Here is a 12,315-nt window from a genome sequence, read left to right as displayed (position 1 = left end):
AACCTCATCTCTCTCTTACCACCCTGGGTGTGAGGCTTTGGCACTAGAACTACTGGACTAGCCCAAGGGCTATCTGAGGGTTCAATGACTCCCAACTCCAACATTTTCTGCACTTCAGTTTTTATGCAGTCTCTAACATGATCAGGCTGCCTGTAGATTTTACTCTTAACTGGCAGACTGTCACCAGTGTCAACCTCATGGGTACACCAATTGGTCTGACTGGGTGTCAGAGAAAACATATGTCTGAAAGACTGAAGAACCTGTTTACAGTCTTTCTGTTGATGCTCAGAGAGGCTGCCACAAAAGACAACACCATCTACTGACCCATCATCAGGATTTTGAATGAGCAGGTCTGGGAGAGGGTCACTCTCTTCCTCCTGTCCCTCATCTATGGCCATGAGCAAACTCATGTCCTTCCTGTCGACATATGCTTTGAGCCTGTTGACATGGAGTACCCTGTGGGGACTCCTGGGAGTTCCAAGGTCCACCAGGTAGGTGACCTCTCCCTTTTGCTCCAGAATTGTGTGGGGCCCAGACCATTTGTCTTTGAGTGCTGCTGGGGCCACTGGCTCCAACACCCACACCTTCTGTCCAGGCTGATAAACAGTCGGGACAGCCTTTTGGTCATGCCAAGCTTTTTGAAGTTCTTGACTGGCCTTAAGGTTTTCTGATGCCTTCTCCATATACTCAGCCATCCTGGAGCGGAGACCAAGTACATAGTCCACTATGCTGGTTGCAGGCTTTTTGAGAGGTCTCTCCCATCCTTCCTTCACCAAACACAGGGGGCCTCTCACAGGATGCCCATACACAAGTTCAAAAGGGCTGTAGCCAACCCCCCTTTGTGGGACCTCTCTGTAAGCAAACAGAAGGCAGGGAATCAGGACATCCCATCTACGCCTGAGCTTTTCAGGTAGTCCATGAATCATCCCTTTTAGGGTCCTGTTGAACCTTTCAACAAGCCCATTGCATTGTGGATGATAGGGTGTAGTGAATTTGTAATTGACACCACATTCCTTCCACATAGCAGTTAAGTAGCTTGACATGAAGTTTGCACCTCTGTCAGAGACAACCTCCTTAGGGAAGCCCACTCTAGAGAACACTCCAACTAGGGCCCTTGCCACCACAGGTGCTGTGGTGGTCCTAAGTGGAATAGCTTCAGGATACCTGGTGGCATGATCCACTACCACCAGTATAAACTTGTGCCCTGATGCTGTCTGGGGTTCCATTGGACCAACAATGTCAATCCCCACTCTTTCAAAGGGCACCCCCACCACAGGCATTGGTATAAGGGGGGCCTTTGTTGTGCCACCTGACTTACCACTGGCTTGGCAAGTGACACAGGAGCGACAAAACTCCTTGGTATCCTCATTCATGTGAGGCCAGTGAAAGTGTGAGACAAGCCTGTCCCAAGTCTTTGTCTGGCCTAAGTGTCCTGCTAAGGGAATCTCATGGGCCAAGGTAAGTAGGAAACCTCTCTGAGACAAGGGTACAACCAGCCTCCTGGTCATGCCAGGCTTGGGGTATCTTGACTCAGTGTACAGGAGTCCATCGTCCCAGTATACCTTGTGGGTACCTGTGGCGTTCCCAGCAGCCTCAGCAGCAGCCTGCTGGCTGAGGGGTTCAAGAGAAGGGCAGCTTAACTGGTCCTTCCCCAGGTCTTCCCTTGAGGGTCCCCCTGAACCCAAGAATTCAACTTGATCAAGTTCAAACTCTCTGGGCTCAGTTTCCCTCAATTCCTGTAGGTCAGCCTCCTCTGAGACTTGATCCTCAACCTGGGGCAAGGGGGAAGGCACAGCCTTAACCCTGCTGCTCTTTTTCTTGGAAGGTGTCTGGTCCATTGTTCCAGGATCCAGCACCTGTTCAGTGGGGCATTTCCTGACCTGTGACCTAGTCACAGCAAACACATGTGCTGGCAAGCCTAACATTTCCATGTGAGTCCTCTGCTCCACTTCTGACCATTGTGATGACTCCAAATCATTGCCCAACAAACAATCCACTGGGAGGTCTGAGCTAACTACAACCTTCTTTTGGCCAGTTACCCCTCCCCAGGAGAAAGCTACAATTGCCATACTATGATTGGTAGTGACATTGCTTGCATTGGTCACCAGGAATTCTGTACCTGGCATGATCTGTCCAGGGTCCACAAAGTTAGGTGTCACCATTGTGACACTGGCACAAGTGTCCCTATAGGCCTGAGCCATTTTTCCATTTATGAAAGGTGTCTGTCTGTATTTGCCCAAAGTATTGGGACTTATGTCAGGGGACATATCCTTATCCCCTGTACTGACAAGGACAGCCTGAGTGAGTGTACCAACTAAGTTGTCGCACCCCTCAGAACCCAGGGTTAACCCTACTAAACCCTTGGGAGGTGCACTACCACTGCTGGCTGTACTAGGGGGCACAGGTGCCTTAGGGGCTGCAGTGGCAGGAGTCTGCCCTCCTCCTTTCTTGGTGCACTCACTAAACCAGTGAGTTTTACTTTTGCAGTATTGGCACCACCTTTTAGATTGGCCTTCTTTCTTCTTTTGGGGAGCCTGACCCCCACCCTCTTTGGGTTGTTGGGGACCTGTCGAAGACTTCTGGTCATTTTGTTCCCCCTTAGAATCTTTACCCTTCTGGTCTGCTTTCTTCTGACCACCTTGATTCTGGCACTGGTTCTGTTTAACTCTTGTTCTAACCCATCTGTCTGCCTTCTTTCCCAATTCTTGGGGAGAGGTCAGATCTGAGTCAACAAGATGCTGATGCAACAACTGGTTCTGACAATTGTTTAAAATTTGTTCTCTCATGATCAAATTGTACAATCCTGTATAATCAGTAACCTTACTGCCCAGCAACCAGCCCTCCAAAGCCTTAGTGGCACAATCTACAAAGTCAGACCAATCTTGAGACTGAGTTTTCTGGGTATCCCTGAACAGCACCCTGTACTGCTCAGTGGTTAGGCCAAACCCTTCAACCAGTGTATTCTTCAAGACTTGGTAGTTGTTAGCATCCTCTACCCTTGTGGTGAGGAGCTTGTCTCTTCCTTTACCTTCAAAGGAGAGCCACAAGATAGCTGCCCACTGAGTCTGGGGAACACCTTGCACAGTGCAGGCCCTCTCCAAAGCAGTAATCCATTTGTGGATGTCATCCCCTTGTTTAAAGGGGGGCACTATCTTACCAAGGTGCTTTGTATCAAAACTCCTTTCCCTATTGCTAGGTACAATGCTGCCACCAGTGGGGACTACCCCACTTAACTGTTGCTCTCTAGCAAAGGCAAGCCTTTCTTTGGCCAGGGCAAGTTCTTCCCTTTCAATCCTCAGATTGGCTGCCCTTTCTTTAGCTTCATACACTCTCCTCTGAGGGGATGTCATCCCTCTTTGAGAAGAGTTGTGAGAGCCATTGGTTTGAAGGGATCTGCCAGAGCCTCTTGATAGAGATCTGGCTCGTCCATTCCCAATGTTAAGCTGACCTGATAGTGGCCCCAGGGGTCCCCCAGTACCACTGTCATGTTTGCTTAAGTTGGACCTGGTTAGTCTAACGACTTCTACCTGTCCCTTGTCTGCCTCATCTCCAGAGGGATCCTCATTCTCATCCTCCTCCACATCTTCATTCTCAGTTGAGAGGTGGATGAGGTCAGGGTCACCTCTGGTTCCCTCAAGGGGAGGCATGCCTCCTTCTGGATTAGAAGAGCTAAGAAGTCTCTCAGCTTTTCTGGCATCATAAGTCTCCAAGAGACCAATCAGAAAGGAAGTTGTGGGGTTAGACCCCTGCTTAATCTTCCTAGAGGTACACACTTGTCGTAACTCATGGAAGCTAAGCACAGTATATCTGGAAGAGAGGACCTGTGGAGGGTCCACTGACACAAGGGGAGACTCAGAGTTTCCTCCTTTGTCTGACATACTGTTTCTAGTGTGGTGTAAGTGATGCACCTACCTACACTATGTGTTTACCTACTGATCCCTTGCTAAGAGTTGCAGCCAAGGTGTGCTAAGCCTTGAGGAGCTGCAACAGCTGGTTCAGTAGAACTCAGAGTATTCTAAGCTTAGTTATATGTACCTAACAGTACTTATGTGATCTTTCAACAAGATATTCTTAGGATACGTGTGGTAAAACAACAGCAAGCTCAAATCCCAACCGCTGCTCACCAATGTGAGAAGGTGGCCTGATATGCAGTGGTCACTATTCTAGTGAACACTATGTATCAGTCCAGCAACCCTTATTGATGATTGGTTGTAAGTCAACCTTATAGACCAGCTATCCTAGTAGCGTGGATACGAGCAGTCTAAGGCTAAAGACTCGAGAGGGCGTGTTAAGCCAGCTGTTATACCACATATACCCCTTGAACACCAAGTGAAAGGACACCACACAAGTGTTATGAAAATAAACAGTTATTTATTAAAGATCACAACAGCCCTGTACTCTTTATGAGGACAGGGTACTAAGCACAAACCAAAACTCTTACAAAAATACTTAAGTTAGCACAGTATATACAAATGCCCGAGGGGCACGGAAAACCATATACTTGAAAAGTGGAATGCGAAATTACTAGCAGGTAAGTACAGTACTAATAGGCTTTGGAATCGCTAGGACTTGACTAGAGAATCGTTAGATTACTTCTAGGAGACCCAAGGGACTCGGGTGCAGTGTGTGCACTCTCACGCGAGATGCGGGACAAAGTCTATGGTAGCTAGAAATTGCAAAGTTAGTGTTCTCGGGCGAACCCGACCTGGTAGGGAGAAAACGAAAGTAGATTCTGACCCTTGGATAGTGAGGCTATGCTGGGGCACCGAAATGCCGAAGTTACCTAGCCCAGGGGCTGCAGCTGCATAGGACTCAAAAGACGTCGGGAATCCTCGTTGACGGACCAGGAGCCTGGAAGAAAGAAGGTGCTGGCAGGCGACCAGTGAAGAAAGTTCGGTGGATCCAAGCCTGGATCGATGGAAGATGACACCTGAAAGCAGAGGGGACCAAGTTCGAGACTACTAGCCAGTAGTCAGTGGGCACCAGGAGGGCACCGGATGGTAGCCACCTCGACAAGGCGTGTGGGTGACGCTGGGCTCGGAGATCTCACGTACCAGGAGGCGTTGTCGGCGACCAGGAAGGAGGATCGAGCTGTCCCACGAAGATAGAAGCTGTCGGCGTCGCTGGACCCAGGATTGGGCAACAAAGCCTTGGCAAATTCAAGCCCACGCGGTGGACCTAAAATGGCGTCTGGAGTGGACCAGGAGGGTCCGGGGTGCCTCTCTTCAAGAAGGAAGCAAGGGCCAGTCTGGGGCAACCAGACCAGCAGCAGTGATGTCGTCGGGCGTCGTTCAGAAGGCCACAAGCCAGCCGGCTAGTAGCCAAACAACGCGGTGCACAGCAAACAGCAGAAGGGCCCCACGCAGATCGTGGAGATGCAGGGAGGCTGATCTTGGGTGCTGGAGCTGCGCAGGGTCGGGGCTTCTCGGACCCCAAAGCACTCACCCGTGGAGGACACGGTGGGCTTGCAGTAAAGATGTCGTGCAGTCTTGGCGATCGTCGGTCCCTCGGTCTCGTCGCACTCACGGTTCTCAGCTTTGCTGTAGAGGTGAGTAGAGGTCAGAGGTGCCAGGGAAGCCGGGTCTCGTCGAGCTGGGTCGTCGGATTCGTGATGAAGGACTTGCAGCAGACCGCAGTGTTCTGTAGGATGGTGCCCGCTTGATGCAGGGTGACTACTCCTTAGCCACAAGGGAGAATCTTGAGGAAGAAATCTTGAAGTCCTTTCGCAGTAAGTCGTGTCTTGATTCCAAAGATGATCTAATTTTAACAGGTGGCCCGCTCCCATCTTTATACTAAAAAAGGGGGCTGACCCGGTGACTAGGTCCTGCCTATGGGTGGGACTAGGTGGGGGGTGGTTACACCCCTCAGCCATGCCGGACTTCCCCAGGCCAGGGGCTGGTGTGCCCCTGGAACTGGTTCAGACCGGCCTATGCGTAGTGAGCACTGGGGTGCCACTCAGCAGTCACCTTCCTGAAAAGCCCTGCCTACCCAGGATACACAAAACCATGTCTGGGACGGTGCTAGCACCGCCCCGGACAGGAAACCCTTTGTCCAGGCCTCCCTCGCTGGAAGGACTCCCAACTGCAGGGGGTCAGACTCGTGTCTGTGGTGGCAGCATCCATTTTGTGGAGCTGAGGCTTCGTTTAACTTTAACCGGGGTTCACAGTTACCTACATGTTGTGTCCCTCTAGAAGGGTGGAATGCTAACCCCGTCGCCAGAATTGGCGAGGGGTTAGTATTCCAATTCGTATGACACCTTACTCGACATGTTTTGATAAAGCAATACCAAAGTTAGCATTTAACCGCGAGGATTATAATGCACTTAAGAGTATATGGTATGCGATATCATGGAACAGCTATTAGGACTTGGTTCCGCAAGCTGCAGACAGGCTCAGCTCATGCCAGAGCACCATCTCACACGATTCCAAGCACTCTGCCTTCAGGATTGTCAAGGCCTGCCATAGGAGTGACTGATAGGAATTCGTGTGTCCATTTTAGGGTTAGGTATAGGTATACTACACCTACAGCAAAGGGTGGTTACACGCCTTTGCCCCAGCTGTCGTGCAGCCAGTTGTGTCAAATTTAGGAGGCCAGCCAGGGGTGGCATAATACATGCTGCAGCCCCTGGCCGCCCTGGGTACACCTATGCCCTGAGTTACAGGGTCTGATAAGGTGGCCCAGTACCAATTGGTAAATGCACCTAGGGTACATGTCGTAATTTAGAAAGAGAACAGCCAGGCTGTGGGTCTGATTGGCAGGACCACAGCCAGAGAAAGTCGTAAACCAGTGAAACAAAAGCAAAAAATCTGGGTGATCATAGGATTGCAGACCCTACTCTCCTACAAGGGCTATCACAGTCTCTGCACTGACAGTTCGCGGGCCCAGTCCAGGAGCTGTTTGTCCTCCCATGGTGAGTGTCAATTCAGGTGGTCGAAGTCGCGGCATCCTCCAACTTCACTACGCAGAGATTCCAACTTTCACGCCTCTTCCTGCTTGTCGGTTGAGTTCGCCTCGTGCCTCCCCGGAGCCGGGGCAACTCTGACCCAGATACGGGCATATGATTGCTCTCTGCTTGCCATTATTGGGTCTTCACCTTCCCTTGAATCGCCTTCTGGCCCCAAGAAGGTGAGCGGTGCCTCGACTGTGTCCCACTGGCTTGTGTAGCCTCGCCTTTAGTTAGGCCCTCAGGTTTGATGGTCGACTCCATCTCGACGCCGGTGCACAGGTGCTTGAGGGTTCCCACCTTTGACACTTGTCTCCGATCAGCCGGCTCCGATGAAGTCAGCGGCGCCAATCAACTACATGCCAATTCCCCATTCCAACATCGAGTGCAGAGCAAACGGTGCCGCCTATCTCGGATACCTTTCTTCTGCTTTCTCTGGAGCCCTCCATTGTTTTTACTTCTGAGGAACAGTGTCTAGGAGATAATGGGGATGAGTCTGGGTTTCTGCACCCCATATCTGATGCTGCTCTGCCTCCTCTGGAATATAGCTGTCTAACTGAACTGGGGGAAGCTAGTGCTTTAGAGTCTTCCCCAGCCTCGGGACTTCTTTCCCCTCTTGGTCCTGCTACAAAGGCGAGCTCCTCTTTACCTATATGCTAAGGTGAGTTGCTCTGATTTTGGACTTAACTCTTCCTTCTGTAGAAAAATCTACTGATCCCCCTAATTGACTTTCTTCATCAGGGCCACACGGGTTGAGCCATTGCATCCCTATATGACATTTTGTTAGGAGCTGGGCTAAACCTGATTCAGGGTGGATGGGTCTATATCTCATAGACACCGTCTGGCCCCTGGTGATCCTGCCGGTCTCCTCCGGCACCCTACTCCTCATAGTTTGGTGGTACAGACTGCTTCGGCCTCGCATAATATCGATTCTCTCCTCATATTCTGTAAAACAGAGATTACATGAGACAGGACGCTTGTGGCAGACATATCGTCTCATCCCCAAATTCTGCTTTGCGTTCCATTAATACTTCTTGCATTCTTGGACGTTCTTTCTCAAACATTGTGGGATTCCTCCACGAACCTTCGCTTTTCGGAGGTTAAGACCACTGTGATTGACATGCCTTTTAATGGCACCCACCTTTTCGGTGCTCGTCCCGACTCTGCCTTACTGCATTCTCATGACAGTCTGAGTGGAACAGAAACTTGGGTCTGCTCTTGCTCCTGTGTGTCTCCCTAAATCCACGCATTTCAGTATGTATGAAGATGTTGGTCCTTGATTTGTGTCCCAATATAGCATTCCATGGCTGTGTCCATGGTTTCATTTCATTTTACTTTAGTCTGTATTTTTTCAACCATAAAAGCACATGACTCATAGATATACATACTATCATATTTCACTATCCTGTCCTATCTAGAAGCATTTACACCAGAGAGAACTGCCATCGGTTGGTTTACCTCTTTTCTTAACCAATGCCATTAAAATTACAGATACGTAATTTTTTCATCTTACCAAAATTAAACAATAGTTTTGCATTGAAGAATTTACTGCCCAAATTAGAAAGGACTTGGAATTCCATAATCTGTCAAGTAGTATGTAGCCCTATCTTTGTGTGTCTGAAAGCATACTTTAAATGATAAGAAAGCACTATCTCAAGCTATGTTCTGTAATATCAAGAGTTTATATTGTTTGCCCATCCAAACCGGTCTTCAGTACCTTGAGCACAATATGGTGATTCTTAGTTCCGTATAGATTAACACAATAATGCGACTGTAAAATAAGCTAGGGCATATGTAGGTAATTTCCATTTTGCGATTCCCAAATAGCGATTTTTAAGGAATCGCTATTTGAGAATAGCAAAATGGAATGTAGGTAATAATTCGCAATTTTTTTGCGTATCTCGAACATTCCTTAATTGCGATTAGCAAATTGCGAATCGCAATTAAGGAATGAGTGTCCCAATTATTCCTATGGGCTAAGAGGCCCATAGGAATGAATGGGGATACATTCTCAAATTGCGATTTTCTATGAGAAAATCACAATTTGAGAAAAAGCAAATCCAAGGGTGCCAGGGTGTCCAAAGGACACCTGTTGCACCGCTGGAATGTGCCTCTAAGTACATGTGGCGCAATACTTGCCCTAAGGGCATGTCTGTGCGCCACATGGCACTTTGAATTTAAAAAAAAAATGCATTTTGAAAGGAAATCGCAAAATACCATCTACTTGGAGTAGGTGGTTTTTTGCGATTCCTTAAGTCAAAATCGCATTTTAAAATTCACTCCTACATAGCATTTAAGGAATCGCAAAATTGCGATTCCTTAAATGCTTGAGCAAAATAAGGAATCGCAATTTTTGCGATTCCTTACTTTGCAAATATGCACCTACATACCAAAGCACCGTTTGCGATTCGCAAACGCCTACCTACATATGACCCCAAGTTCCCAGTATTTCCTCCTTCACGCGAAGGATTTTTGAATGATACATACTTTTATTTTGCTCCGGGCTGATTTATGCCTGGCGTCCAGATTCTCTCAAGGCAGTGCTGCATTCCGGCACTGGTAAGTATGATCATATTGAAGCAGTCACTACGAGGTTGCTTCACGTGCCTCTATGGACTTCCTGTGGTATTAAGAATTATTTCCTTGCATTTTGAAAGCACATGCGTACTAATGCCTTTGTGTTTACTGGAGGTGGTGTTTATTTCTGCCACGTGTGAGCTAACCAAGGATCGCATAAAAAAAAAAAACTCTGAAATTCACTGATCTAAAAGGTTTCAGCACTTTTTCTCGGGGCCAGATGCAGATCATTGTGTTAAAAAAACTTTCACTCACTGTTCATGGTCACCTCTATTCTGAAGTTGCGTAATCAACTTCATAACAACCCACAGTACACATTAGCCAAAATATTACGCACACATCCAAATCGTAAACCAAATAAATGGGTATCACCAAGCTCACAGCATTATATACAAAGACGGTACACACTATCCTGCCACAGAACTCATTAAGGCGCAACTCGGACTGTACATTTAACAACCTAAATATACAATTCGTGAAACACCCAACAGCATTTGCTCCCACCAGCTACCTTACCACACATATACATCTGCCAGGCAGTGAATGGGCATGGGTGTCGTTGGCCAATTTTTATAAGTGATTTACTAGAGGCCTTTGGTCAGCCTTTTAAATAATAATATCCATTCATCCTACTGAACACGCACCTCTACAAACCAAATCAGACTCGTGTGCGATGGAAGTCTCAGAACCACTTGGAAAGTGATGAGCGGGCTACCAACAGTTCTGTAATGTCTAATGATTGGCAGATTGTCCGCTATACAAATAACAGCAATGATCGCTCTCTCTCTCTTTCTGTGTGTGTGTGTGTGTGTGTGTGTGTGTGTGTGTGTGTGTGTGTGTGTGTGTGTGTGTGTGTGTGTGTATATATATATATATATATATATATATGTGTGTGTGTGGGTGAAATTGACATTCTGTCTAACTTTTTAAATAAACGGTTTTGCATGGACCGTTTCTTTTTGTTTTCTAATGCTCTTTCACACCCTCTGACCTTTTTCATCCCATATATTCGAAGCTGGAAAAACAATGAAAAGTGATTATTTAAACACTGCTTAGCTTAATTAATACTTGATACTCCGTTGATAATCAGTTGACAGACCCATTTGTTGCATGGATCGCTGTGTTTACTCTATTAAGAATACCCATTCTGTTCTCTCTTTTCAGGATGTTCTAGAAGAAAGAATCTCCCTTGAAGTTCAACTGGAGCAGCTGCGGCCATTCTCACACCTTTAAGCCATTTGCCTGTTAACTGTGAACATTTTTTAAAAGTGGGACCTTGAAGGATTCCAAACGCATTCTTTAGACAACGCCAAACTTTCATGCACTCAGTTTAAAATGGCATTTTGCGGTTCTTTCAACCCCAACACCTATGCCATTTTAAGTACAGTTTTCAATACAAATGATTATATATAAATATTATGTAAATGACGTTATCAACATTAGCACTTTTTTAAAAGAAAAATACTCATTCAGATCCCTTTTTGTGAGCTTGCCATCTTGAGTGGCCAAAACTGTTAACTGGAATTGGGTACATTTGGCCTTTGCGATTAATGCCAAACACACACAGGAGCTTTCTTTGAGGGGAAAATATAGTCAGTCGATTAAACAACACGAGCATGCAGTCATACTACATATGCCATCTTTGGAACAGTTTGGATCAATCACTCAATAATTGTTCTGTTTTTATCCTTTAAATGGAATCTCAGCCAGAAGAAACTGTGATCTTCTGTAGGTAATGACTATAAACTGGCAGCATTATAGAAAGGAAAGCATTTTTTTTTCTTTTTAAATATATTTTCATGTGATATCCATATCATCTGAACTTGCCATTCATCTACTTTCCACATTTCATCGTCTGACACTACTATAGCCGTCTTTATTTACTTTGCCCCATTACAGTCATGACATCCACACAAACTGCAGTAAAAATGTAGCACCAAGCAGATCTTTAAGTTCCCTTAGTAAAAGTTTAAAGGAATATGTTCATCAACCACCTTCAGCCTCAATTGCACTTTTGCTTCCAGACCGCTGCATGTATCTGCATGCTTCTCACTTACATTTTATTTAATTGCTCACAGCCATTCTTTTTTAGTGTACCACAGATTATGTTGATATGCAGTATACATTAGTAGCGCCAGGAATATTCATTGTATGCACACAACAAGAGCCGTTAGTACTTGGGATTTCTGGGTTACCTTCATCGACTTGTCTCCAGGCCTTATTTTTCTGGCATATAGGCAAGCTTCACTTTTAACAAAGAGCTCCCTGAGTGTATCCTGCTATTCAGGTTGATGTACTGTATTAGGATTTTGTTGTATATTGTATGATAAACACCTTTTGATCGCATATGTAAATTTGCATTAATTGCTGACTAACAGCAGAGAATCTATTTAATAGCTTTTTCTGGCTGTGGGGGATCATAGATGTTATACAGCATGGATGTATCTCAGCAGTGTCAGAACTAGCAAGTGTTTGATTTTTACACCAATAAAACAGCACAATATTTTAACTTTTATGGCGTTTTCAGGTGATTTATTTTTTCTTTGAGCAGTGGTTTAACTATCTCACTTTCCAGCTGAAATTCTTCATTGTCTATTTCACAAAATCCTCTTTTCCTCATTTTAGAGAATCCCATCGGCTAGCCGGAATGTAATAATTGCACTTGATGGATATCATTTTTCAACAGGTTTCCTACTAGTCGTTTGTATCATCTTGTCTTCCTGCAATGACCTTAATTATTTATAAATTAACCATGCAGCTTATTCATGTGATTTAATTTGTCTTAGGTTAACCAG

The 12,315-nt window shown here is 46.2% G+C and overlaps 1 protein-coding gene across 19 annotated transcripts in view; it reads left to right on the top strand.

The window, feature by feature from the left end:
• REPS1 (RALBP1 associated Eps domain containing 1) overlaps positions 1-12,035 on the top strand; it is a 1,100,512-nt gene extending 1,088,477 nt beyond the window's left edge. For all 19 annotated transcript variants that reach the window (XM_086927540.1, XM_086927556.1, XM_086927550.1 and 16 more), the window contains one exon: positions 10,685-12,035. In XM_086927540.1, the coding sequence (XP_086783666.1) occupies positions 10,685-10,753 (69 nt within the window). In that variant the 3' untranslated portion in view covers positions 10,754-12,035. The remainder of the gene's footprint in view (positions 1-10,684) is intronic.
• The last annotated feature ends 280 nt before the right edge of the window (positions 12,036-12,315 follow it).

Source organism: Lissotriton vulgaris, chromosome 6, assembly GCF_964263255.1.
Source record: "Lissotriton vulgaris chromosome 6, aLisVul1.2, whole genome shotgun sequence".
Classification (NCBI taxonomy): domain Eukaryota; kingdom Metazoa; phylum Chordata; class Amphibia; order Caudata; family Salamandridae; genus Lissotriton; species Lissotriton vulgaris.
This window is presented reverse-complemented; position numbering and strand designations above follow the sequence as displayed.